Raw genomic sequence first — 27299 nt, forward strand, 5'->3', positions numbered from 1 at the left:
CCTGCAAAATGCATTGGTCTGAGAGTCCACTCCATTGGTTTATAGCCAAGATAATGCATTGGCCTATGAGTAATTTTGGTGTTGTTCTTGAAATATGTGTCAAAAATAAATTACAGTCGAATTATATTTAGTCTTTTCCAAGTTGTCTACACTACCGCCACTAAAGGTACACGATAACACAACTATAGGAACTATACCACCATTATAGGATGTAAGTGTAAAATATTGTGTTCTTGACACTTATAAATTACATCATATTGTTAGTTACATGACTAAATGCCCCACTATTGGTACCTTTACCCTACTGATATTTATTAAAAATGTAATGAACCTTAGATAATGATTTAACTAATTCACTTTTCTTTCATTTCTCCAGAAAATGCCTACTGAAGGTCCAACGTTGGAAGACCGAGGTCTTGCGACCCTCTCTCGGTCGTCCCGTATCGATCAGTTTCTCGCCGGCAACGGAGGTCCTCCAACATCTCCCACAATCCGCGGTTCCTCCGGAGGCAGTGGTGGTGGAAGCGGTGGAAGTACCCGAACGCCTTCCTCCTCCAGCAGTGGCTACGAAAGCCAGCTCGCCTTCCAACATCACCTGATGGCGTCGGGAGGCGGTCCCCCTCAACATCATGGTCGCGAGAGTTCCGCCTTCGTGCCGGTGCTTCCCTCCAGGGCTCTTCGGCCAGGACTGTACCCTCCGGGTGTGCTGGATGGTCCACCAGATGGGCTATCGAAGGAGGGAGTTTCAAAGCGGGGCTCCAGCTACGAACTAATGGCCATGATGGCCGACAAACGGAAAGAGCTGGCTCTCCGAGAGGCTGCGGCTGCAGCGATGCTACTACCCCGACCTGGAGGTCCACCGGTTCAGTCCCCGTCGGGGATCTACCCACCACCCGGTGCGTACCTCGGTGGACCGGGTCCTTCACCTACTTCCGCCGGCACCTTCACGTTCCCACCAGCCGGCGTAGGTCTCTACCCACCGGGAGTACCTCCGGGGATGCACGCCGGACTGGACCGACGACTGCTGCGGGCACCAGGACGAGCATCCCGGCCGAAGAAGCAGTTCATCTGCAAGTTCTGCAACCGACAGTTCACCAAATCCTACAACCTGCTCATCCACGAGCGGACGCACACCGACGAGCGACCGTACTCCTGCGACATCTGCCTCAAAGCCTTCCGGAGACAGGATCATCTGCGCGACCACAGGTAAGAAGAGGGACAACATTATTATCCATCTTCCTCCAAATATGCTGATACCAGTAATTTAAATGCTTTTAACGATCGAATGGTTTTGCTGCCTAAAAATAGAACCCCCTTGACGAAGCGAATCTAATCCATGGGAACTCCTCAAGGCTCGCCAATTTTGCTGAACGATCTTTCATAAAACGAATCGTCACAAATTATAGCTTATCAATGCTGCCCCAAACCGGAGTACTCCCCTCAACCTTGACAAAACAGATTCGCCTTTGATCGATCTGACGGTTTGGGGGATGGCAATTATCGTCGTTCAAACTTTTCTCCCCATTCGGCCCCTTGCGGCAAATTCAGGCTCCGGCCGAACCGGCCGACGTTGGACTAATGGAAGCGATTTTACGACGATGATTTACATTTGCCTTCGCGGAATTTGAATTCCCCGCGAGGCAACGGCCTGAAGTTTGCTAGCGGTTTTGCGTTCGGCAACAATCTGCCAAGCTTGCCCGTCGAGGTCGGGCGGAAAACTTTCTCACGGAATCCGAATCCGATCGCGTGCTAGACCGAATTGATTTTAATTGCACACCGAGCCGAGAACTTGCTGCAAAACTCGCCGGGGGAGGTTTGCTCTGTAAAGCTGTCGGTGATTGCATGTTTTCCGTCGGGACGCGCGTGTTGCGTGCTCTTGTAAATGTCACTGTGATTCGCGTTTCGAGATGGCAACGTCTCCTCGTCCTCGGCTGGTTTAGCCGGATCGCGGTTAGTCGATGCGACCAACCACTTCCACTTCCGTAAGACAAATGCGATCAATTTAGCGAACGCAACCTCACCCCTTTTGTGGGGCAAACAAGGGTTGCGATGTTCTTTTGTGGTCGTAGTAGTAGTAGTAGTAGTAGCAACAGCTAGAAATTGGTGGATTTAATTGTGCAGCCGATTGCGTGCAGCTTTTGCGGTTATGCCGATGAACACGGAAACATCGTGTTTGGGCTTGAAGGTAGCTTTGACGTATTCCAACGGTCACGAAACCAAGACACACGAGATTTATTTCGAGCTATTAACTCGCTCGATGAGCAGCCACCTAGCTGTAGGATGATTTAAGAAGTTCGTTGTGAACTTGGAAGCTTGTAATAAAAACGCAAGGAACATAAATCATGCCCATTAGTATCCAGTGTGATTAATTGGTGGTTAATGAAGTTATGTTCCAGAAGTATAAAATTCGTACAAGATTAATAAAATTCTTGCCATAAAATATCAGACTTGCATATACAAATGAAAAAAATCGTTTTGATCGTTAGTTTTATTGGTTGATGATAAAAAAAGATAGAGAAAGCAAAAAACAAAAAGAAGTTTAAAGTAGAATAAACAACTGGTTGTTCTCTCTCGAAAAATTTGAGTAAAACGTAAAGAACCGAACCGTCCAACGGGTACAATTGCGAAAATGTGCTCTTGTAATTAGCGAAGCGATTATGCAAAACCATGCAATTGAAATGCAGCTTCCACAATTGCTGCAAATGGTCGTTTTTGCGAACGTGTAAAAGAATAGAAGCAAATGAAAATAAAACAAAAAAATCAATAGAATTGCATTGGTGGGAAGCGCGAATGGAAGAAATCGAACCCTCTTCAACCGAGACTCCATCGAGTGCCGTTTCGATCAGCACGACTGGTCGCTTCGGGGCAAACATCCTCGTTGGTTTTTTTCTTCAAATTTTTCTTCATCAGAACTGTCAGCCTCAAGGAAGCAAACGCACGCACACACACATAGGTAGATTGAAAGGAGAGGAAAAATTGGTGTCGCAACAGGTGGTTACGGTTGGCGTTCGCCATTTTCTTCCAGTTTCCGTTTGCGTTCCGGTTAGAACCGCGCCGAGTAATGGATGCATCGATCGGAAGCAGAGGGTGTGATTGCACCATCGAGTGTAAAACTCCAAGCCTTTAGCAATGGCGTTCTCCCACTTTTCCTTGTTACTCACGGTTGGTAACGGTGGTGCATAAGGTGTGACGATCGAACTGCAAAATTTTGCCCATTTCCTGTTCACAGAGGGAGAGTTCCTTTCTAGAATTGAAAGTAAAGAACAAAGAGAACAAAAATGTAGTTCATCGTGCGCCCTATGAAGTGTGAAAATGAAAAGAAATATTCAAAAAAACACCAATCGAGGAAATGCTGAGAGATGCTTATTAAGTTTTCCGTTTTTCAAATTTATTATAGCCATCTTTTTCTTCCTTTTTGTATGTCCAACTGCTGGAGGACGACTGTCCAAATTGGCAAGATGTTTTTAACAATTTAATAAGCTAGCCTAATAAGCAACTGTACCACGCTGAGGCTGCGTCTTTTTTTACACCAAAAATCATGTTGCATTAAGTCCAAAAGAAGCCATCCAACGGCACAGTGGGACACCTCATTTTATTGCACCGACAAAAAATTAAAACTGTCACATCTGATACGCAGTTCGTTCTTTTTCACTTTTGTTTTCGATACTCGTTTTCCACAACAAACCGTATTTTAGATGGCTGCAATTCATTAAAAGTTGCCAATTAATACCCACCGTTAAGAGTGTGTGTGTTTTTTTTTGTTTTCGATCCGTTACTTCCACAAGCTTCCGCGGGCCACTGAAATAAAAATTAAAATACAAAAATTCCCGTCCCCGTTTGAAAACCCTCGGAAGGCACTCGATGCAATCCTGTTGAGCTTCGCGTGCTGGCGGACGGTTTTTCGACTTTAACAATTTCCCTCGCTTTCGAAGCCACTTTCATCCGCGCGGGCACTTTAATTGAGTTTTGCATCGGAGTTTTGTTTTTACATCCGGCGCTCATTAATATGCAAATGTAGCGCGCGGCAGAACTGCAGAACTCCCTCTCCCTATTGCTTGTGAGACCATCGGAAGGCTGAAGTGTTGCAAAGTGCACGGTATACTCGTGTTGCAAAAATACAAAAAGAAAAAAAAGCAACTTCCAATCGATCGAGTAACTCTTATTTAGCGAAGTAGCCTCGTTCGTGTTCAATTCGAACGAGGTAAGGATGCAACGTAACTGAACGGGGCTCTCGTCGGGAGTTCTTATCGGACTTAATTTATCAATATTTAACCGCCTGGAGGAAGTGAAAGGAAGCAACGGAAATAAGAATAAAGGGAGCTTTTCCTTATCCTTTTTTGCGTTGTTAAAGCGAATAAAAGCCACTTTAAAGTAACAAAAGATACTTTTTTCTGCACAACGTATGGTTTCGGGCGGCAATTTTTGTATCTTTTGTTTGGAACAACAGTAACAAATGGTTGCGATGCTATCGTGCAGACGATCCGCACGATTAATCACAAAGACACACATTCGCGTGTTCGCTATAATTAGGCAGGTCCTTTAAATGTGATGGCTTCGAGAATTAATTTCTAGTTTCTTTTAAAGTTTGATATATTTCAAGCAAAAAAAAGAAAAAATGTAATGGTTTCAACAAATGTTTGTTTCATAAACTTGTGTTATTGGGTTGTGGGAACTGTTAGCAAGCCAATTTTCCACCCATTTTCCATGCAATATCGTCTGGCCTTATTACATACCACCCAATTCAAACACAAAACAGCGTAAACGGCTTTGAACCCGGTACCGAACGATGCCAAAAGATGCATGTGCAAGTTGTGAAGCTGGGCGTTGAAGCGGTGCAGTAGTTTTGTGTCTGTGGAGGTGAACGAAAAGTTTTGCTACTTGTTCGACAAGAAACGGGCGAAAAGTTTATCCTGCCCCATTTACAAAGTGCAACATCTTTCACCAACATCTTCCTGCGCCGCCGACGCTGGGCGAATTTGAGTAACATCGTCCGAAAATGTAAAACATACCCGGCGAAACGTTAATTTGAGTATGTAAACTATAGCAAACTCTTTCTTCTACCACCACTTTTGCACAACATGAAAGGAAGTGTTGTGGTTATGGACCTTACGGAAGGCGCTGACGATGCGGCGGGACAACTTTCAACGTATTCATGGTGTGTATTTTACCACTCGCCGACAACAAGGTGGAATATATTCTTGTCCTTTTTTCGCTGTCGATTTCAAAGAAACCTTAGTTTGGTGAGTGCAACCTAACGAAAGGTCAAAGGAAAAGATCAACTTTTGGGAAGCCTTATGTCCGATTGGAACTATAAATATTAATTCCGCTTTACGGTCGGGGGGGTGTTTTGTTCTCGGTCACAAAAACCAAAAATCAATTTCGGAGCAAAGTTTGAGATAGACTTTCCGTACATGAAAGGAAATATTTTACGGTTGATTAGCCCACCATCCATTCTCTCCGTTGAAAAGCATCTGAGGGAGTTGTTTTTAAAGTTTGTAGAATTTAATCGAACTTCAACAAATTGGCTCCCTGGTAAGCTGTTGATTCGTAAAGCAACATAAATGCTCGCTATCGAGCTGAAACCTGTTCGGATGGTTAGGGAAAAGTTTTACCTTCCGTCCCCGCTGGTCCCCTGCACTCACGCTAAACCTGCGTCCGTTTTTCCGGTTGGGTAAAAAAACTTTTGCAATTTGATTCGGGCCATCGTGCACACTGCTGCACTTTGTTGATTGTTGGTTGCAGTTTGTTTTGAGTTTTCCAGTTCCTCCCAATTTCCTGATCACTCTGGTGATGGTTCTTATATATAATTCAACCCGTTTCCTTTACCTTACCATTGTTACGAGCCGGCGACGGGGGAGCAACAAACATTAGAATTGGAAACTTTCCGGCCGCTGTCCCTTACAGCGACCGAAGAAACGGCACGGCAACCACAGCCCGAGCTTGCAGATCCGGTGAAATGGTGGAAAAAGTTTAACCCCGCCATGTAGAATCGATTCTTCTGCCGCATTTTGCGCCGAACAAAGCTGGAGCTGCCCGGACACGCAGGACACCCAACCTGAAACCCGACCCTCGGGGTCGTTTTCGTCGTGCAAAGGAAGCGAGCATGGGGAGTAAAAAGAATCTACACCACGGGGTGAAACTCTCCACCCTTCTTTTGCTGGCGTTTTTTTTTGTCTCCCATTTTCGTTCACGTTCCAAAGCCCCAGTCAGGTTTCCCTGTTTTATTTTTTTTTGTGCAAACCACTCACGTACGTGGCCATGAGTTCATGTGCCGAAGCGATACAAGTCCGGGGCAGGGTTTCAATCGCGAGGGACGTGGTTTTCTTATGTAGCGAAATAATTACATTGAATTCTTTTATAATTATACTGTACTGCTTCCTCCAAGGTCTTGCACTGGCAGCGAAAGGGTTTCACTGTGCGAGCGGGAAGGGCGGGCTGCTGGGTGACTGCCGTAAGAAACGCCACATTCTCCTCAAGGTGGAACGCACCGGGTTGGAAGAGGTTTAAATAAAAAGCAAGAAGATCTACCCCGAAGATGAAATCAACGGCGAGCAATCGATATGGACGTGATTTTTCTTGGCTTGATGACTCTGTGTGTGTGCGCGGGGGAAGGGAGTCCCACACTTTTTTTTTCGAGCCCTTTGGGGACGAACGGTCTCAAAATCGGGCCATCTTCCGGGGCCTTTTCCCGAAACGGTTCGAACGATTATTGATTCGGTGCGATAACGCCGATCGATATGAAGGAAGGTTGTTGGGAAGATGTTCGATAGAAAAGAACCTTCCATTTTCTTACCGATCCACTCTTTTTTACTCCCTCTACTCTACACCCACCTGTGGTGGAAGAAGCCGAATTGGGGGAAAAAACATCCCGAACCATCAATCCGCCGCGCTGGAAAAAGGCCGAATCACCGCAAGCTTTCGCGGTTTCCAAGTTTTGCTTCGACCGAAAAATTATAACCCACAGCATTCCTGGCGTTGTTCGCGCCAAACTCGAGCCTGCTGTTACCGGCCTTAAAGTCAACCCTCCTCCCCCCACTATCCGCCCGAAAAGTGACGGATGGAGGAATTCTTCCTTCGCACGTACATCACCAACCAACCAACACCATCTCCACTACCACCAGCGTGTTTTACCTCTCTCTTGAGCCGCTAATGGAATTCTGGCTGATTGTCATCTTTCTTTGGCAGCATCCACGAGAAACCGCGGGCCGGGCTGGGCTTTTCAGATGATGGTGTGAATTTATTCTACACTTTTGTGAGATATCAGATTCCTACCCGCTTTGCGGGATTGACGCCGTTTCATTACCGAGTTTTTGGGGCCGCTCCGAGGGTCATCTTTTACCGCAATTAATTATGCCAAAAGAAAAAAAACGTTCCTTATTCGTGCATGAAGGGGTGGAAGCGACGATAAAGGATTGTGTTGGATGTACGATAAACTTCATTGGTTGAAAATGTCTTCGTTCCTTTCTAAAATTGGCCTTCTTTTTTCTCATTGCAGGTAAGACAAGTTAAAGGAATCGTCTTTGCGGAAACAAACCTACCATTTGAGATCGCGTTTGCATCTAACGGAGCTACTAAGTGCAGGTTTTTACTTTTTCATTCCATGTGGGACGTGTTTTGCGCTTCAGGAAGTTGCTTTCAAGATGTTTTTTTTTTTCAAAAAGGAAGCTCATAGTGGAAATTGTAAGCCGGGACCGAAGGGAAATTCAAGTGCTTGAGTGGAACAAAACAATTCACCATCGTTGAAACGCATTCTGGGTTTCTTTTCCTTTCCCTTTAAAAAGCACTTGTGGATGCAAATGTTGTGCCCATTTGCTAAACGTTCTCTCCCAACGCTTCCCAGAGAAAGGATACGACGCCGGAGTTGTTCTTAAAAATCTGCTGCCAAGTGTTTGGCCCTTCAGAAAACTTATGCCTGTTGTGGGACCACTTGATGCAAAGTTTTGTTTTTCTCCATCACGCCACGGTTCGAGAACTGTTCCGAATGGAAATGGTTATGGTTGTTCGTACGTTGGCTGGAGTTGCCCTTTTTGAATGTCGTACGGCTTGTTTTGCATTAGCGGACGATTATTTCAAGTTGCAGTTTTTATTTAACGCGATCTGCCAAATAGAAATTACCCTGAACGCAAACCCGAGACACCCTTTACCGGAGTGCCCAAATTTGGACCAAACTCCGTTCCCCCACTGACTTCGTTGTGCTACATTTTCTTTTCGCACAAATACGCCGTGTATTTTTTTCTCCTCCCAAGTTTTGTTTTTCTGTTTTCACAAACGCGTCACTTTCGACACTTGGCACGGTGCTTGGGCGTTGGGAAGAAAAGGAAGCAAAAACTCCAAAAGTGCGCCAAGCGACGAGAGAGAAGTTTTGCCCATTAAAATTCAATAGATCATTAGAAAACAATAACATAAACGTTCCGCTTTGGGCCGCGCTCGATAAGCGGGTTCCCTTTGCCCCCTCCTCTTCGCCCCGTAGTGGCCACGATGCGCTAAACGTTGCGGGTTGGTGAGGGTCGATGGTGATGACAAACTTACGAGCGCTACCACCGTAACGTTTTCGAACGTCTTCGAGATCGATCTCGGCCTGAAGACTTCACCTTTTTTTCCTCTCCTTCGTTTGCTTCGAGGCTAGTTGTGTCCGTCAAGAGCTCTCCTGCCGATGGCGCTCGGGACCACGGTTGGGTCGACGGTCGGTGGGTTTTGGGCTGCGGTCGCTTTCCAGCTCATTTGATTTGCATAGGATCGGCCACGTGAAGTGTGAGCGGGGGAAACGAGCTGGCTGGTAGGAAACGAATTTTTAATAGCTTCTCATTCCGAGCGAGCTGGAGTTTTTTTTCCCCTCTCGAGTGGATCTGAAGACGAAAAGGAGCCGTTTTCTCTCGGTGTCTTGGCCACAGGTTACATCGGCAAGCAACCTTCTCGTGGCGAGACCACAGGACAAGGCTCGGCGTAGCGGTTACCATCCGCTGAAGAGCAGATGAATCGTTCGCGTTCGATTTGAATAATTTATTCATCGCTTCACTTCACCGGGAGCGCTGGAATGTCCACGCGGACGGAATGGCATGCCTGAGGAAATGTTGTGTGAAAAATACAAAATCTGACTCCGTACTTAACGCACTTCAGAGCCTCGAAGGATGCTGCCAGGGACCGCTGAACGAGGGTTTCAAAATGGCGATAAAATAATCACAAACTTCACTAACGTCGTTCCTTCCGTGAGCCAACTCGTTCCAAGAACGGCGAGTGCTAAAGTCCGACATAAACGTCATCATGGTCAACGATCAACGCTAACTTGCACCAACTTTTGACAGCTCGACTGAAGCGACCGCTCGATCCGCGATCCGTTGACTGAAACAAAAAAGAAAATGGAACGACTCCATACTTGGAGCGATCGGTTGATCAAGCTCTTCCATTTTGTTTAAAGATTTTTTTTCACCTGCAGCCTCCCTACGCAGCCTCCGAGCCGCGCGGTATGGGGCAACATTAAAGAGAAATAACATTAATTAGTGTTATGTTGCTATATTTAACACTTTCCGCCACACACACTCCACCGCCGCCACACATTCCACATGTCGGTCGACGGCTCTCTGCCCCGGCCCGAAACAGGAAACGCAAAGTGGATGGACCGATGGATGGATGGGCTTCCTGTTTCCCCCCCCCCCCCCCCCCCCACCCAACACTACCGCACAACCAGTTTCATCACACCAATCATGCGGAGTCGGCACGTTTTTAGTGACATTCTTGAATGAATTCTACAACCGGTATCTTTCCGAGCCTGAGGGATTGTTACTTAAGAAGGCTCTTATTTGGTACCCTGTGTGTGTGTGTGTTTTTTTTTCCATCTTCTATTTCATTAGACACCTCAACGTTGGATATGGAGCTGTATCGTATATGGAATTTTTTCCGTTGGTTTAACACTGTTGACGACCCATCGACGTTGGCCCGAAAAGGGAACCATTTACCTTCCTTCCGTGGACATCGTTTTTCACCGACATCACTTTTGTGTTTTGTGAACCCTTTTGTTTTCGTGAGCGGGACCATTTTAAAATACCCGAAAGTTGTATTCCGTTGACGACAAAAAATGTGTTTTTTTTCCGAGCGCTAACACAAAGCACAAGGAAGAGCACTTTATTTCCTTAGAACTTTATGACGAGCTCCGGGTGGAAGCTGCTGCAATAACGCCCCGCGATAAAGCAGCACACGAACGACCCGGAATCGGGTTTAAACGAAATGGACACGAAATCCTTCGCCCAGCCGCCTCCGGGGTGGATGCACATAAAATTCGCACTATAAAAATTGCACCGTAAAAGACGGACGAAAGGGAGAAAATAAATGAAATTGCAATACAAAAGTCTCCATTCGAATCGAGGCGTTGGTGCGATTTCGCTGGTAAAAGAATCGTACCGTTCGCAGGATGTGCGCAGTTGGAAGGAAGTTGAAACTTAATAAAAAAGTTTACAACCATCGGTGGCGGCGGACTCGAAGTCACACAAGCCACAAGAAGAACCACCTGCATTTTTGATTTACGACACCGAATCACTTGCGGCCAAGTGTAATGATAATTATTTTGTCCGTTTCTTCCTATTTTGCAGTTTGGATCTCAGTTTTTGCTTCTCTTTGAATCTTTGGGTGCAATTTTCGTTGTGTTCTTTCCATTTTTTCTCCACTACAATGTGTCACAATTAGTTGCACCATGCACTTTTTGAATCTTTCCAGGCCAACGTATCGAGGTGCCGCTAGTTTCCTTTCCTTTATCATGGCGCTCTAGATTTAAAAAAGCCCTTTTCTTTCCGTATTCTCATACTGTCATTCGGAGAACAAAAAGCCAAGGCCCATCGTTGTGCAAGATAATGATCCTGTGGTCCCTTTTGACGTTCGCCATTATCGCAACCAAAGTGTAGCTAATGATTTATTTTATTTAATAGACACCGTCTCAACCCGGTCCGAAGCTGACCCGGTTAAGAAAAGCAGACGCGAAAGCGGAAAAAAGGCCCGTAATTATCGGGAAGGACCATTTGCTGAGGGTACTTTGCGTAATGAATATTCTTCCGATCGATCGCACGGCTGATCGGCAATCAATTTCCAACGGGTCGGTGGGTTCCGATGGAGGTTTTCGATGGCCAATGCTGGGAAATGCAAAACCTGAAGCATTAAGCAGACATCCGCGCGCTGCACACGGTTACGGTTCGCTGAGCGAATGGACCCCGTTCACGAGCGTCCATTAGCGGCTGATGTCTCCGATGAAAGTTTTCTGATCATGTCATTGATTAATGCATTCGGTCCAGTGTCGGTCATTCTCATCGTCGTTGTAGGCAGTGACGCGATAAAAACGGACCATCAGAACTCGTAGCAATCTCTTACATCAAACCGGGGTTCCTCACGGTTGTAAGGCCCGCCTTCCCGACGACGCGGACTACTGTATTGCTGTACAAACGCCTGTGTTCTTTTTCTTCACAACATTGTTGCCAGGCCGCGACCTGCCCAGTTCATCAGGCTACCGTATGATTTATTCCACACGATTACCGTCCCCCCAACCAACCTCGGATTCGCAAAGGCGCGAAGCAATCACCTGCACCTGCACGAGAAAAAAAAGCACGAGCGGCGATGGACCACACCACCAAAAAGGACGCCATCGCAATGGTCACGCCAAAGGTGGCACACTCATTCCCACGCTTTTATCGTTCGACAGTGTTGACCCATTGTGGGACACAATCGCGAGGGCAGGACATGGGCAATCGCATTGATCGAAAGGTGGAAATCCAAAGGAGCAGGATCGGGGTGACGGATGCTGGGAAATGGAATCATTTATCAAACTTGCACACTGGACACACGGCGCTGGAGAAAAAGACCCGGTGACAATGACAGATGGGCGGATGACTGCGAGTGGTGGGATGGTTCATTATATCAGTTCGTTCTTTCGCCCCCTGAGAATGATTCCAAGAGCTGGCCGCCTAATAAATGACTCGTTCGGCAGCAAAAACGTCTCGGAATGTTCATTGCAACCGATGCGCTAATTGATATGCGAACAATTTCCTTTTTCTCCGAGCACGTCCAAAGATTGGATGATGATGAAATTTGCGGTACTTTTTGGTATCCTTTCGCGGGAAAGTTTCCGTCATCATTTTTTTTTTTGTCTGCTATCTGCTCTCTTGTGTTCATGCAAAAGAGTACTTTGCCCATGTTCTATCATTAGGGGTCATTAAAGCGAACAAGTTCAATATTCACTAATCGTGTAAAAACAGCGTAGAATTAAATAAACCGCTATCACCAAGTGGATGTTTACCAGCTTCCATACATGCAAGCTCTAAACCACTTCAATGGCACTTGCCTCGATGAGTGCACGTTCTGTCAGAATGATGTCCCATCGAGTCACAATCGACCCTGCTGTCGTCTCGGCCGAGTACCGTTTTTTTTTTCTTCTGTGCCTGCAAGCGAAAATCACAAACAGATGAAAAAAGGGTTAACAGATTCGCCCTGCGGTTTGATGAATGTCGGCCCATTGCATCGGCGAACGATGGAGGTGGCCGATAAAAATGGAGGGAGCAAGAAAGGGAAAAAAAAACGCCATCACGGACTTCCTCCGATGCTGAGATACGATCCGTCCACGGATGGCGATTGAACACAAGCGTACGGTAAAAAAAGAGGTCGTATTCCGAACCGAACATGCAACAATCGAACGTGTCCCCGGACGTCGGATGAATGCCTGCGATTATAGTTTTCTTCCTCTCGGAGGAGTCGACGGCAACGACGGCGAAACGTTGCAGCAACATTCAAAATTGCATAATGCCTGCGGGCGGACAGCGGTGTGTGTGTGTGTGTGTGTGTGTGTGTGTATGTACGTCATCTTCTCATCTCGCGACGCTCACGTCCATCATCGCGCTTCGCAATCGCTATCGTATCTCTCGACGGGCCCATTTGCAGGGACACGTAGACGTGTGGTTTCGGCTTGGTTTGGCCGCGATCATCAATCGTCGCTGCAACCGCACGCATCCCTGCGGATAGGGATAATTATGCGCGCCTCCCCGTGCCTTCCACTGGACACCGGTTATTATTTACGGCTGACACTGACTCGTTCGGATCGACGAAACTGGATTGAACGGGGAAATTGGTTAGTTAGACCGGGCGGCAAGAAAAAAAAAAATGGCATGCAGTTCTGGGTTTGATTTGGAAAGACGCGCGCAATAATTACACCCCCCCCCCTCCCTCCCTCTCATGACCCCTTTTGCTTATGACCCGAACGAAAGGCGCGCGCAACCCCTCAGAATAGAATTTGCGGAATGCGTCACCGGCGTCACGAAGAATAATGAATAATTTCATGCACCTAATGATTAAATGTTGCCGAAGATGGAATTCTCCTTCGAAGGCACTTTGCGCGGCAGAAGAAAAGCATAACCAAGCTTTGCTTCACGCATATTCTTCTCGCTTGAATCGGAGTTAAATCGCGTCCAGTACAAGCCTCGCCAAGCCACGCCAACTTATTAAGGGTGCGTCTGGGAGGATGATGATGCTGAGATTTTTCTCTGCCCCTTGCTTGTGGTTACCTTTGAGAGTCTTTGCTGTCGAATGGACCACCGATTGGGCGGCGGTTGGTGGTGATTAATTTGAAGATCCTCTTCCCGCGGGAGGTTGAAAACAACAACAATGGCGCTGGCTGGCCAGAGAGCCACGCAAACCTTTGCAATGCATCGGCCGAGCCACGAAGAGGGAGAAAATTAGACCACGTCAGAGTGTTGCTCTCGTGGTGCTATTCTCGAGTAGAGGAGATGAAAAAACCCACCTTCCACGTCTTCATGGCGCGTCAGACCGTAATTACAGCTCTTCTTGACCGAACCCGTACCGGCTAACCACTGGGGAGTACTTGAGAAACTCATTGTTCCACCCGGACGCCAGCGTGTTCATTTGTCTTCGTGGGGCCGGATCGATCGAGGTCAGAAAATCGACCGCAGAATCAGGTCTCAAGCATGACCACCTTCAGGCGGGCACACATGAGGCCCCGTCTTTTTTAGGAAGTCAAGGTAAAAAAAAGGCATAATATCTATCGTAGGTAGCACATCTAGTCCGCAGCCATTTTTTCGTGTGGGTTCGCCCGTTTAGAGGGCGCTTGGAACACACCTTCGCTCATTAGAAATCAATTACCGATTCTCAACAGTTCACACTTTAACCGAATCTCCTGATTGGAAGTAATTGTGATCTCGATCGCGTGGAGAATTGTTTTGCCGGACTTCAGGGCGCAAAGCAAGTGTTTCTAGGGTTGAAAGAACCTCCCAAATATCTTACCAAAAAAAGAGATGATATTAAATTTGTTGATAATGCTTCTCAATACTTTAAGCAACACATGGTTCACACTAGATCAGTAATGGTTGGTAGTTCATTTTCAGGCCAATCAAAGCGTAAACCATTTCCGATGAGTTACGGTCGCGGATCGATTTTAGGTAACTCAAAGTCATATTCTCATAAATTCCGAAGGGAACGAAAAAGAAGACCCCTTAAATCAACCTTCGATGCGCGATCGATGGACCTAAAAACCTGCACCTTTTGCTTGGTTTTGCTCGTAAACCTGCAGTAACCGTCCCTGGCTTTAGGGATTTTAACATAACTTCTCCTACCGAGGGAGCGTTTGTTTTACCAACAGCAAACGTTCATCTTGACCAATTCTTGGAGCTAACCGAACTGGGACAGACAAACCGACAAAAAAATGGCGACATAAAATCAAGCTTCGGGCGTCTCTTCGAATGGAAACGATTTCTAGTGAAGCCACTAAAACGCAATCAGGCTGGACTTTGGTTCGTCTTTGGCCCGCAAATCCCTCGATGGCTGGAAGGGTGCCACAGCGCAGCCTCCCAAACGGCTACAGGCGTTTGGGGCTTGTCATGGGGCGCATGTGTGTTTTTCTCGTTTTATGGATAGTCCCGTCGAGAACGGTCCATAATGTTTATCCTCACGTGTGCGTCCGTTCCGACCAACCACGGACGGTTTCGCAAACTGCAGTTCTGTTTGTTGCTGGGATGCATTCGACGAGGTAGAACCAAAACGAAATATAAAAACATCCTACGAGACGTCTAGGGATTTGAAGCGTAGACATAATTTCCGACCGGATCCGACCATTAAAAAGCGCTTTAATACTACCCTCGAACGCTGTCCTTCTCTCACTCGCCTGGGGGAGAACCGAGCGCGGGGTCAGGTTATTTTTCCACACCGTTAATTTGTGTCTGTGGTTTCTGTTGTGGTAAGGTATTTTGGTTCTTTTTTTTTGTGCACCTCTTAACCGGCAGTGTCCTGTTCGGTCCTTGGGCAGTTCAAACAGGATTGATCCTCTCGGGAAATAAAAAAAAAACCAACCCCGTGATCGGCTCGGACCACATCATAAACCGCATCAAGGTTCCGTCTCGGTTTCGAACTCCCATCATCGAAGCGATCCGTCAGAACACGCGGGGGAACGCGGAAAAAAAAGAGCGAACGCAAAATCCAATCATCCGCGGGATCAATCCAATCGAACTCGGTCGGCGAAATGGTTTACGATTTCGCACGAAATCTGGCACCACCACGATAATTACTGGCGAGTGAACCGAGACAAGCCTTCTTGGAATGCTTAAATCCTTTGCATAAGGCTTATGCGTACGAAAGGGTTGATTCAATCCCGGTATGTTGTTTGTACTATTGCGATGCTAAATGGGTTAACAAAAATGCAATTTTATGAGCAAATGCATCTCAAACCAAAGATTTATTTAAAGTTTATGCAGCTTTTCTCTAACGATACATTAATCTTATGATAATATTGACGATCGTTCGAGTCCAAACGATGGCCAATCAGCTGCACTTAGATTGCAAAATTCGTTCTTTGCGTATTTTACTTTGTTTGCTGCTTTTTTCCAAATTGCTCTAACTCGTCTCCAGTTCGATTTCGCATAATGGAGCAAAACGTATTTGAAAGATGAAAGAAACAAAAAAATGAAGAAACTTCAATCTCACTCCGCGAGCGAGTATCCCAAACGTTGATATAAAATATTGCCTGCCAGCGGCTCGTATCGCTTAATTATGCTAATTACCAGCCGCGAAAGATGTCGGCAGATATTGCCGGTTTTGCCGGTATCGAATGGTGTGCAAATGAGTCTCGGTGGTTCTCGTTTTCGCCTCCTTTTGGTGCGTTTTTTTATTTTATTTCAAGTTTTACCATCTAAGCTCCTATGCTGGAGCATCGGAGTGGTGGAATGGACGGGTGGGCCACCGTAGCATACATTTTTGCCAGCAGTTTTCGGCCGAAACCTCACGGGACGACCGGGACAAATTAAACTGACCGATTATTTATTTATTTTTGTCCTGACGGTGTTCCTCTTTCCCCGTCGCGCCCCATGGCATCCTCCCCCCACCCGAAGTTTTAGATTGGCAGATTAATGGGCCTTCCAGTATGGCATGATTTTTTTTTCTGCATCGCTCAGTCTCCCTTTCGCTCTCGTCTTCTTAGGAAGACGTTCGACCCATTCCTAGATTGATGCAAACAGGTACGATTTAGGTTTTATATTTTTATTCTCAAACGGACTCACATGTGACCCTTTTTAAATGAGTTATCCTTAATGGAGTGGTTTTTTGGGGAGGAAACTTTATTGCATCCAACAAAGCGAAGAATCTAATCATCTTTAATGTCGATGATTTATTAAGAAGATGATTGGGGAGTTTTCGCTCAAATTCGTGGACGTTTTTGTGTGCGAAATCTTAACCCCCTCATAAGTGTCTCGTAAAATGTTTTGAAAGCTATTTTTGAGGAGAATTACGATGTCGGACACTCGTCCTTCGCATGTTCGCGAAATCTTTCTCACTGCACAGTACGAGCTAGCGAGGCTTGAACCTTGTTTTGCATAACCGATCGCCAATGGCGAGGATGAGAAATTCCCCCCAAAGCTACAACATCACCGTTACGTACTGTTTGCCCGCTCTTCAACCGAAAGCTGACGCACTTCCCACCGGGTTTTCCGGGAAGTGCGTCTTCGAACCGCCACCTGAACGGCCGCCCAGATCTTTCCCACCTCCGGGCGGAATGTGTTTGCGTTCGGTCGGCCCGGGTGCTTTAATCTTCCACGGCAGTTGTCATCGCTAGAGCAAACACTGGACGCGTTTCTCAAGTACGTGCGCATTCAAAGTGCCACGGAGCAGGGGTCGAGAAGCATCCCCTATGAAGCCGGGGGCCTTAGGGTTGAATAGGCTTCAAGACGAACCACCAGCAGGACTAAAATATTCATGTAAGGGTTTTTGGGGTGTAAAACAATAGAGGGGTATCGGTGGAACTAAATCGTTACAAACATCTCCCTGACCGGTCAAGAACATGGCCCACACAAGAGGCCTCTTCGCGTGCATTGATGTGCATTCGGTACGAGTACGGCCTATGGTTGAAGTGTTTGGCCCGAGCCAATATTGACCACTTCGCCGAAGATCAATGCAGATGATTGTTCTTTTCGATTTGTTGAGCTTTGTTCCTCTTTAGGACCCTTATTTTCCTTCGGATCTTCCCGCGAAGAAAAAAGGGCTTGAAGAAGAAAGATCACAAAAGTCAATTAATATTCAATTCCGTGAGCATTATTTAACTCTACAGTGCTTTGCAAATGAAAATGTCACCAACTGCCTTTCCTTCAGCTACCTCCACCGCGCGGCCAATCAACAGCTATGGGGCGGGCGGTTTTTCGTTTGTGTTGCTGACCTGTTTGCAGATGATTTCAATTGCAAACATACTTGCTGGCCACACACCGCTGGCCGATGTAACGGGAGGCGGGAGTTTCTCCTGGGATGCGTTGCGAGGTAAATGACGTACGCCCATGGTCGCCGTGGGACCGTAGACAAAACTCGTTGGACGTGGGTTTATTTTGCCTCTCTTGTTTGAAAACACCGAATAGCTTCTCCACCGCTTCGCCGTTTGTTGGTGGTCTTTTCTGGTTCTCGGTAAGGCACATTGTGACATTAAGCTAACGCGGGGAAAAAAACCTCCAGATGCGAGGATGCTTCAAGGTTGATTCCATAAAATCTGTGTGTTTGTGCGGAAAAAATCGGTTTCATTCGCTTCATGTCAGTCAAGTGGTAGCATCTTCTTTTTTACGACTCTCTCGCCGTGCTTTGAAGCAACAAAGTATTGCCGACCCCGATGTGCGCATTTAAAACTGCCGTTGGAAGTAGTTCACGGAACGAGAAGGATTTGGAAATTCGATTAAGTCCGGCGTGAAATATGATCCTACCGTAAAGCAGGTAAAAGTGTGCAATTTGATCATTAGTAAAACGAATTCCTTCGTCCACACTCTTCAACTCTTTTAATATTGGTGTCAATGACCGCAATTCTGCAAAACTAGTTTAATAATTTCGATGTTTCAGAATGCGATAGAGGATGTTATAAATTTTTATAATCGGCTTATAGTTTCGGTGAGCGTAATCTTTTTGATTGAGTTGCGATTATGGAGTCAATTATTTTTTCTTCCATAAAGTAAAGGATTTCTTTTTAAATTAAACATCTGACTCAAAAATCTCATGAATCAATAGCACATCGGTAAAGCTTTAAGGATTTTACAGGGAGGAAGTCCCAGTTCTTTCATTCTTCCTAAACACATCGTCTGCAAACCGTTCGCCCTCCCATTCAGAGGGTTTCCCGACGCTTAAAACCCTCTCTTGAGTTGAATTTGAATATCAATCCAGCACATCCGGTCCCCGACAGTCGTGACCGGTTGGTTCCAAAGCCTGGCCGAAGAGGAGCTCTGCAAAACCCTCCGGGGCCGGTGCGTGGCGTTGTGTCGCGGACGACGGGGGACGACGTGATGGTCGATAAAGATAACATCAATGAAACCAGTTTCAACCGAACGTTATGTTCGCTTTTCGCCCGTTGAAAAGCCCGAAAACCTCGGCCGAAACCGAACAGGTTTTCCATTCAAAACGCTAAAGCCCTCCCGCCCCGAAAAGCCTTGGCAGATGCGATGGTAACGAGCTCCGTGGCCAAAGTGGTTGATCTTTTCTGGTGCTTCTTCCTTCAGCATTCTCATAGCGTATCGGACGAAATATGTGTTTTTTTTCCTGGTTTGCAAAAACATACCTAACTAAAGACTCATTTGCTAATTAGAAAGATAGTAGCCGTGTGCTAAAAGTCCTCCACACGAAACATATTTCATTGCTTTAATCATCCTGTTGCATTAAAAATGAGAAGTGCAAACGCTGGCCTCCGGGGTCGGATGCATTGCTGTCTATCGTCCGCGAACGGATTGGATTAGCATTTTCCACCCTGTTGCGCACATCGACAGTCGAAACGGAAGCCAACGGAGGTTCTACAAAGTAGCCGCTTCGAGTGGTTGCAAAATTATGTATAATTTCCCCCACCCCGTTCAACAAACGGCTTATGGAATGATTATTCCTACTTGTGGGATGTTGCTTTCCACCCGAGAAACCGCCCGTTGGTATTTTCATCCGAAGAAGTTACTTTGTAGCAATCAGCTCCATCGACAATTAATATAAGCCTGATGATCCTGGCCTGGCTTGACAAATCAATGAATCCAGCCTCGTGATCACACCGGTGGCCATGTAGAGGTTTAATTACAGACAAAAAGAGGGCCTCACGGCTTCCATGGCACCTTGCTGCGTTTTTGCCAACTGCAGCTGTGCAATCCGTCGCCGTAAATGATAATCTTGTCCCCGGGACGTGTGCGCTTTTCTCTCCATTGCGGATTATTTTTTCCTTACCGCATAAAATAAAACCAACCCTTACAGATATGGCCTCATGCGAATTATAAAATTCATTAATTATGATGGCTTTAATCATTTTTCAACCTCACCTCCCGGGCTGCACACTTCGGCTTTGTCGCCGGGGAGGCATTTTATCCGTCGGATGCGCCAAACGCCGCTAGACCGTTGCGACCGATGTTTTGAAACCGGTCCACCGCAGCGGTCCCGACCGGACGTCGTGGAAAGTTAGCGGGATTTTCACGAGGACACCGATTTATAATTCCCCCCCTTCCCACCTCGACGGTGGGCAGATTATGAGTGTGTCCCGAGTGGCAACTTGTGGTGCCATCGGTGCTTTCCACCATTTTTTTTTCTCTCTTCAACTTTTGCGGAAAATGCCAACCCGCCGGAAAAGCAGCCACAACCGGAGAGCCGTTGCAAACTTTTGGCCTCCTCCAGTGCTGCACCAGCTAGGCTGGGTAATTTCTGCAACCAGCCCCGTTACGGGACACTGCACACAAACACACTGGCGCACACCTGCACCGGGGACCGCCCAGACCGTGCGGCAATAAAACATGACGCAAAGCAGGTAGCTCCTTGCCTGCCACACAGCAGAGGTCCGCTTGCATAAGGTAAGGATGAATAATATTGTACATGAAACATCCACGAGTTGGAGATAAAATCAGAGCGCGTTCGTGCTATCGCAGAATGCAATCTCGAGTCTTGCTGATTGTCTGGGACTCGTACATCCACAAGCCATCTTGCTACCGGTAGGAAGAGATCCTAGAACAAACAAATGGGGTTGTACACATGACTTCGTTATGACTGCGTGCACGACTGATTTCTTCTCCATCGTCGTACATTGCACATCAGCGTTAATTGAAAACTGGTTACAAATTGTGGTGGTCTTAAAATCCCCCATTAATTACGATCGTGGAGATAAGTACGGCTCGACGAGGGAACGTTTCATCACATAAGTTATCAAAAGCCGATAATCTCCTATCGACACCGTGCTGCGTGAAGGATTGTTGCAAAAATTCCTTTCTGGTTGTTGTGGGGATGTAGGTTTAGTTTGGTGGTATTTAATTAGTGAAGGCCATGGGTATGCCGTCTGATTGGAATGCTTGTTTGCACTCCAACCCAAGTCATATGTATAATTAAAACACAATTGTATTGCGTTTGGGATGCTCTCAATGAGAAAACACCAGTGTACAGCGTGTGCAAAATTTATTTCCAATTTAAACCCAAATACAATTTAATTCACGATTCCAAAGCTGATGCGTAGTTGAAAGATTTATTTTTATTAACACATTTTCAAGCCGAACGGTGCTATAATGATATTTTTATTCATGCAAAAGGATTACAACGCAATTTAAATTAACCACCTTTGGCTCACGGATTGCCGGTACGGTTTTCCAGACTGCTTTATTTAAGCCTCACATACTGGTTTTGCATAAAATTTTGCGCTCCGTTGACCGACGCTTGATAAAACAACTGTGTTTGCTACCACATTCGAAGGCACATAGGAGCCGTCGATGTTGCGAACTAATTACATAACGAAACGAAGATTATGATATTCACACTACATTATATGCCGTGTTGCATTGCTTCGTAAATATTTCCACGACTGAAGGTACAATGTCGAAACTGGAAAGGAAACATTTTGTTGGGCGACGGTAAGGTAATACTGACGTAAACCACAACGCTTTTCGAGGTTCCTCGAAGGGAATGTACCACGAAACCGTCAGCAGATTTGCCATAAAGCTGTCCAAAAACACGTCCCTATAAGTCCTCGTGTGTGTAACCCTACCCTAACCTTCCCGAAAAGTGCAGTCCGGTGTGCAGTGATGCATTTCTCACGCCACCGAATTTTCCAGTCTCCGCTTTCAGCCATGGTGTGTGGTCTCGCCAACCCTATCGGGGGTCGTTTTGCTCGAAGTTGGTGGTTGGTACGCGTACGATAATAAACATACGCGAATTTGTTGCCGCTTTGCTTCGGGTTGATGAATACCCGTCGGCTGGTGCGAGAACGACAACACCCCGAAATGGCACTCATCGGACGCGGCTGGGAGTCGTGTTGTTTGTTGGACTATTTTCGGAAAAATAATCGTCATGTTCGGACCATTCCGCGAAACGGCTTTGCAGACCTCGCCGTTTCCAATGTGTCTTGCAAGACCGGGCTCGGTAAACCCTGCTCGGGTGGTCCAGGCGAGATGGCTTCTTCATCTTCTGGCTTCAGGTGTTTAGGGAGTGACTATTGGACCTTGTGGTCTGCCCCGAACCGGGTATGCTACTGGCTAATTAAACCAAGGTACTATAGTTTCAGCCTCGGCAGAATCAGAGTTCCCACAATCTATCCTTGCCAACGCGTACTAACGTCGTTCGCTACCGTACGCCTGTCGGACGCCTGGAAGTGGATTATTTGACGCAGGGTTGCAGTTTGCGGATGATGTTTATTTTATTTTATGACCATCGCTCTAGTAGGGAGCTCCCAGGTCCAGTTCCCAGCGCCAGTAGTGTGCCGAAAATTGCACCACTCTCTCTCTCTCTCTCTCTCTCTCGCTCGGAATGTGTCTGCCCCTGACACTGATGACGCCGATAATGGTGGGTTATTATCATAATTTCAAAATCATCTCCTGGCCATCGTCCGGAAGTCGCCCGGGAGCTTGGAATAAAATACGTAAGCTCTGGTGTGACGGGCGAACCCCGGACACAACGCAAACCGATCCGTCATCCTTCCATGGGAAGGAAGTGGGTAGGAGTTTTGGGAGACTGTGAGCCTCTTCACTCCGGGACCTACGGTGGGCCACTCTGTTTTAAGGGTGAAACTCCCGTGCGGCCGTTCTTGGCGTTGCGCTTCTGTCGTAAATTACCCAATAAATTACAACGCGCTGGCCGAGTGATATTTTGTCCGCAACGGAAAAGCCAACGTTGGACGGTTTTATTTTTCAACCGAAAAGCACCACCAAAATGTCGGGTATCTAAATCACTTCACTTTTGGGAAGCCACTCAGGAGTGTCCTAGGAGATAGTGATATTATGGATAGACTATGATAAAGAGAAGTCAGTAAATATATTTTGATGATTTTCCACAGGATAAAATAGTAGCTGTAGCTGTGAAATACATTTGAGATTTCCTTTTGAACTACTTCAACGGTATCAAACATACAATGTGCCTATATTTTTCGCTAGTAAAGGATATTTTCCCAAGTCGCCGCATTTTACATCTGATAACATGCAACAATGTGGTTCACAGAAACGCTTGCACCGGGATTGCAAGCTCCGAGTCAATACGCAGCGATCAATATTTGCAATTCATTAATTCAATATCGATGCGTTCCGTTCGGAGAACGCTCCCGAGATGCTGCTCGTGCCGTCGAGGTAACCATTACCATTACCCAAAACACCTCTCTCTCTCTCTCCGCCTCACCATGGTTACCACTCTGCCTCGATACGGTTCCTTCGATACGTTCGTTTCTTTGCTGTTGATTTTGTATTTTCCTCAACCTCAAGCCCAACTGAAAAGTCTGTATGCACTTCAAACAGATGATACAATTTCCCCGCCCCGCCCGGGAACCCGTTCCACCTTCGATCCGTGGGGTGGCAAGATGCCGGTGAAGGCAAATGGCGATTGGCCCTGGAGGTGGCTTTTCGAGACCGTTTCGATACACTTCGGCCACAAGTCACATGCCAGTCAGCCGTATCACGCAATCTTCCTCGCCATCTTTTCCCTTCCGAAGCCGGAATCATTCGTTTCGAATTGGATACACCGGGGGAAAACGAAGACGACGACGGTGATGGCGAAGATTTGGCAAGGAAAAGGAAAACAAGTTGAAAGAGGGACGATAACAAAAACAGGAATAGGGAATGGGCGGAAAAAAGGAATAGGGAATGGGTGAAATTTCTGGGCGGAAAAATCTTCTAAGATCGTGATTGTTTCTTCCCTATCAGTGCAACGGTCGATTCCCGATAGGGAGGGTGGCCCGATTCCTTCCCCACCACACGCGCCCTCTTGCCTATGAGTTCAGGTTACATCTGGAGGAAAGAAAGGAAAAAAAACCCAACCACACCACGGGATACACTTTTCTACGGAGTTCGTTTTCTTGGTTCGATTTTTCTCCGTCGAACAGCAAAACAGCCTCTTCCACTTTTGCAGTTGACTGCAGTCAATATGCTGCGGAGTTTTCGTGCCTTTCTGGTGGGCCGCTTCGGCATCCGCTTTGGCGCGGTGTGGTTTCGTGTTTCGATATCGTTTAGTGGAAGCGCAACAACCCGCAAAACAAGCAACCATCTTGACTGCGCATGAAGCTTGAGGTTTCTTCTCCGTTTTGCGAAAGCCTCCCGGGGAAGGCGTGGGTGGGAAACGGCGGGTAAGAACGCAAAGTACGACGTTCTGGCCGGCGGCTTTTCCTAGACATCGGAACCACGCCGAGGCATCCCCGCCTGAAACGAGACGATCGATTGCAGAAGGCAGCTACTTTCGAAGCTCGTTATTCATGTGCATGACTTCCTGCAGCGGTAATTTTCCAACCATCGACAGAACGGTCCCGAACTTCCCGAAAAGCCAGGATCAAAGAGGAAGCGAAAAGTTGCCTCTTCTTCGCAGGAAAGGCTGCTCCAACATGGGGACGTGGTTTTCTTCGTGGTTATTTTCCGGCACAAATTCTCAGCACAGAACAATCGCATCGATTCCTGCTGGAAGCCTGCTGCATTTGATTATAGTTCGTTTCTGTTAAGCTTTGTGGGTCGTTGAAGCATGCGCCTTCGTCTGATTAAGACTGTCACGGACTCACGGCTCCTTATGCTCTTGTGCAATGTTTGTGCTACATTTGCACGGCGCGTTTGTCGATGCCGATGGATGATAAATAATCGATGACACACACAGATAGTTTGCTCTAACAACCCATTGTTCCTGACCTTCGCTGGGGAAGCAAAGAATGGGGAGGGATATGCCCTTGCGAACCGCCACCGGATGCGATTGGATTGGCAGCCTGACTGAGTGACGGGTCGGAAAAACTACAGTTTCCTTCTTGGTACGCGGGAGAAAATCACAGATAAACGAAGGCATTCCCGGAAGCTTGTGGTGAAACGTTGGGATAATTGAAAACCAAAATATAGTGCATCCTCAATAGTGTGACAGCTTGTCGAAAACGACAGGGCATGACAATCCAAGCGGGATCCAAGGTCTGTGAGGGATGAATGTGTTTCCAATCAATAACTTTTCATTCTTGTATTACTTGTTTAATATCCCTTAAGGTTGAATTTGACAATGTGACAATATTTTTGTATTCGACAACTTATTGTCAGACGTTGGAATTGATATTCTTGATGTGGAAACCTGGTCGAAGCCAGCTCAAGAAAAAACATTCTTTTAACACCGAACCGTGCGTAACCAAAGTAAAAGACAGTAACCAGTTTTTAGGGTATCGGGTGTGTTGACCGTGATTAAACCATACTCAAAAGTGTCGCTCGAACGCTCCCTGTAATACGATCCCCTGTTTAACCGAAATGTTTTTTTTTTTGTTTTCCCGTTCCGTCTCTTTGCAGATACATTCACTCGAAGGAAAAGCCATTCAAATGCACCGAGTGTGGCAAGGGTTTCTGCCAGTCGCGAACGCTGGCCGTGCACAAGATCCTGCACATGGAGGAGTCGCCGCACAAGTGCCCGGTGTGCAACCGCAGCTTTAACCAGCGCTCGAACCTCAAGACGCACCTGCTGACGCACACCGACCACAAGCCGTACGAGTGCAACTCGTGCGGCAAGGTCTTCCGGCGGAACTGCGACTTACGGCGTCACGCGCTCACGCACACCGTCGGCGACGTACCGTCGGAGGCGCTGGACGTCGGGGTGGACGACGACGGTCACCAGCTGAGTGGGGACGAGGACGAGACGGTGCTGGAGGTGGACTCGCCGGTGCACTCCCCGGCCGGAAGGAACCGATCGCCCTCGCCACCGATGGACATGCCCGTGTCGGCCGAGCTGGACGACGAAGAGCGGGAAGAGGACGAACGCCCGGAGCTGGAGGACGAGGATGAGGAGGAGGAGGAGGACGATCTGATCAGTGTGGCCGGGCACCCGGAGCCCGATCCGACCCCGGTCGTCCAGTGCCATCACGAGCGGCCGATGGGCTCCAAGAGTCCGTACACGATGCGTCCTCAGTACGATCACGGCAGTCGCTCCTCGACTTCGTCCCAATCTTCCCAACATTCCGGCCCGGCGACGCATCCAGCGGGACTGGTTGGTGAAGATCTTCGGGGCGAAAGAGAACTTCTGCAGCAGCAACCCGCGTCGGCACATCCGCCAGATGTGTTCGTACCGATGCTCCACGTGCGGCGTGATCTTCACCACAAAATGGGTCTCATAGGACGGGCGACGGCGACGATTACCAGCGGAGGACTGATGGATTCACCCGGTGGTGGCTTCCTTAGCCACATTCCGCTGCGAAAGCGCGCCATGGGACCCGACGGGGAACCGCATCCCATCATGTCACGCGGACTACTCGCCTCTTCCGGCTCCTCGTCGCAATCGCTCCATCTGCAACAAAATGGCCGCGGCCATCATCAACTCCATCACCACCACAAGAGCGTACACCTTCCAGAAGATCCTCACAAAGGCCCACCGGACTCGCCGCACCGAGAGTCAATCCCTCTGATGTCGCCCTCGCTCCCATCATCGTCACCCGTCCTGCTCTCACCGCATTTGCCACCGGGACTAGCACTGCCTCCTCCGCCACCTCCACCGCCGGTCGTTCAACTCGGCACACCAAGCCCGTTGGCCGTTCCGATCAACCTGGCCAGCCTATCGAACCTTCCAGCGGTGCTTCCATCAACCGCGTCGGTGACAGTGCCACCCATGACCTCTTCAGCGACATCGACCGGAAGCACCCCGGTGCCTTCACCGGTCAGTTCCGGGGCCTCCTCCAGTGGAGGTTCATCAAAGTCTACACCTTCAGCCGGTGCAGCTGCGAGCACGACGACACAACACGTTCCTCCAACGCAGGCCGCTGCACCACAGCCTCAACCTCCACCGCAGAGGAAAACTGGATTCAGCATAGCGGACATCATGCGTCGCTAGCGTCGAGAAGAACTGATACAGCAGGGTTCTCATGCGTGCGTGAAGAAGTAACAGTACAAACAGGATGTATTCGACAACGATAACGAACCGTTTGTTCGAGTTTTAAAGTAAGAAAAAACAACGTTATGATAACGCCTCTTTCAAGCGTGCTTCCCTAAGAGATAGAGTGACTGTGTGAATGTGTGAATCCCCGTATAGATTAAGGCCACCAATCGGCACAAAGTGTTGAGTGGAAGGGTGTCTCTTCCCGTGCTACTTCCAGGACATATCGTCCTCCAAGGGTTATATAGTTAGGACTATAAATAATTAAGATAGGTAACAGAGCCTGGACTTGATTTTTTGTGACTTTTTTTTCGTATAGCTCAGTTGTTAGGCAGGAGCACTTCCTTGGGGAAGTTCCTATTTGGGACTCATCGGCTTCTAGGAATTGCCGAATTCGACTTTCGTACGATGGAAGTTCGGCTTTCCGTCGACTAAAGTAATTCGACACCATTCGGATTAGCCCCAAGAGACCAGGCCGTTCCGGGAAAGACAATTGGTAGCACACGGGG

General features: G+C 47.5%; 1 protein-coding gene across 1 annotated transcript; it reads left to right on the plus strand.

Moving 5' to 3' along the window:
• The first annotated feature begins 379 nt into the window (after nt 1-379).
• On the plus strand, nt 380-26748 carry LOC131281007 (protein bowel). The gene is made up of 2 exons (XM_058310260.1): nt 380-1206; nt 25221-26748. The coding sequence occupies exons 1-2, from the start codon at nt 380-382 to the stop codon at nt 26746-26748; spliced, it is 2355 nt and encodes a 784-aa protein (XP_058166243.1).
• The last annotated feature ends 551 nt before the right edge of the window (nt 26749-27299 follow it).

Source organism: Anopheles ziemanni, chromosome 2 (assembly GCF_943734765.1).
Source record: "Anopheles ziemanni chromosome 2, idAnoZiCoDA_A2_x.2, whole genome shotgun sequence".
NCBI classification, from domain to species: domain Eukaryota; kingdom Metazoa; phylum Arthropoda; class Insecta; order Diptera; family Culicidae; genus Anopheles; species Anopheles ziemanni.

What these genes read in the sequence shown, in the direction of transcription:
- LOC131281007 (XM_058310260.1), top strand. Translation starts at nt 380, where the DNA reads ATGCCTACTGAAGGTCCAACGTTGGAAGACCGAGGTCTTGCGACCCTC. An exon ending in GATCATCTGCGCGACCACAG is followed by an intron (nt 1,207 to 25,220) that starts GTAAGAAGAGGG and finishes GTCTCTTTGCAG; the next exon opens with ATACATTCACTCGAAGGAAA.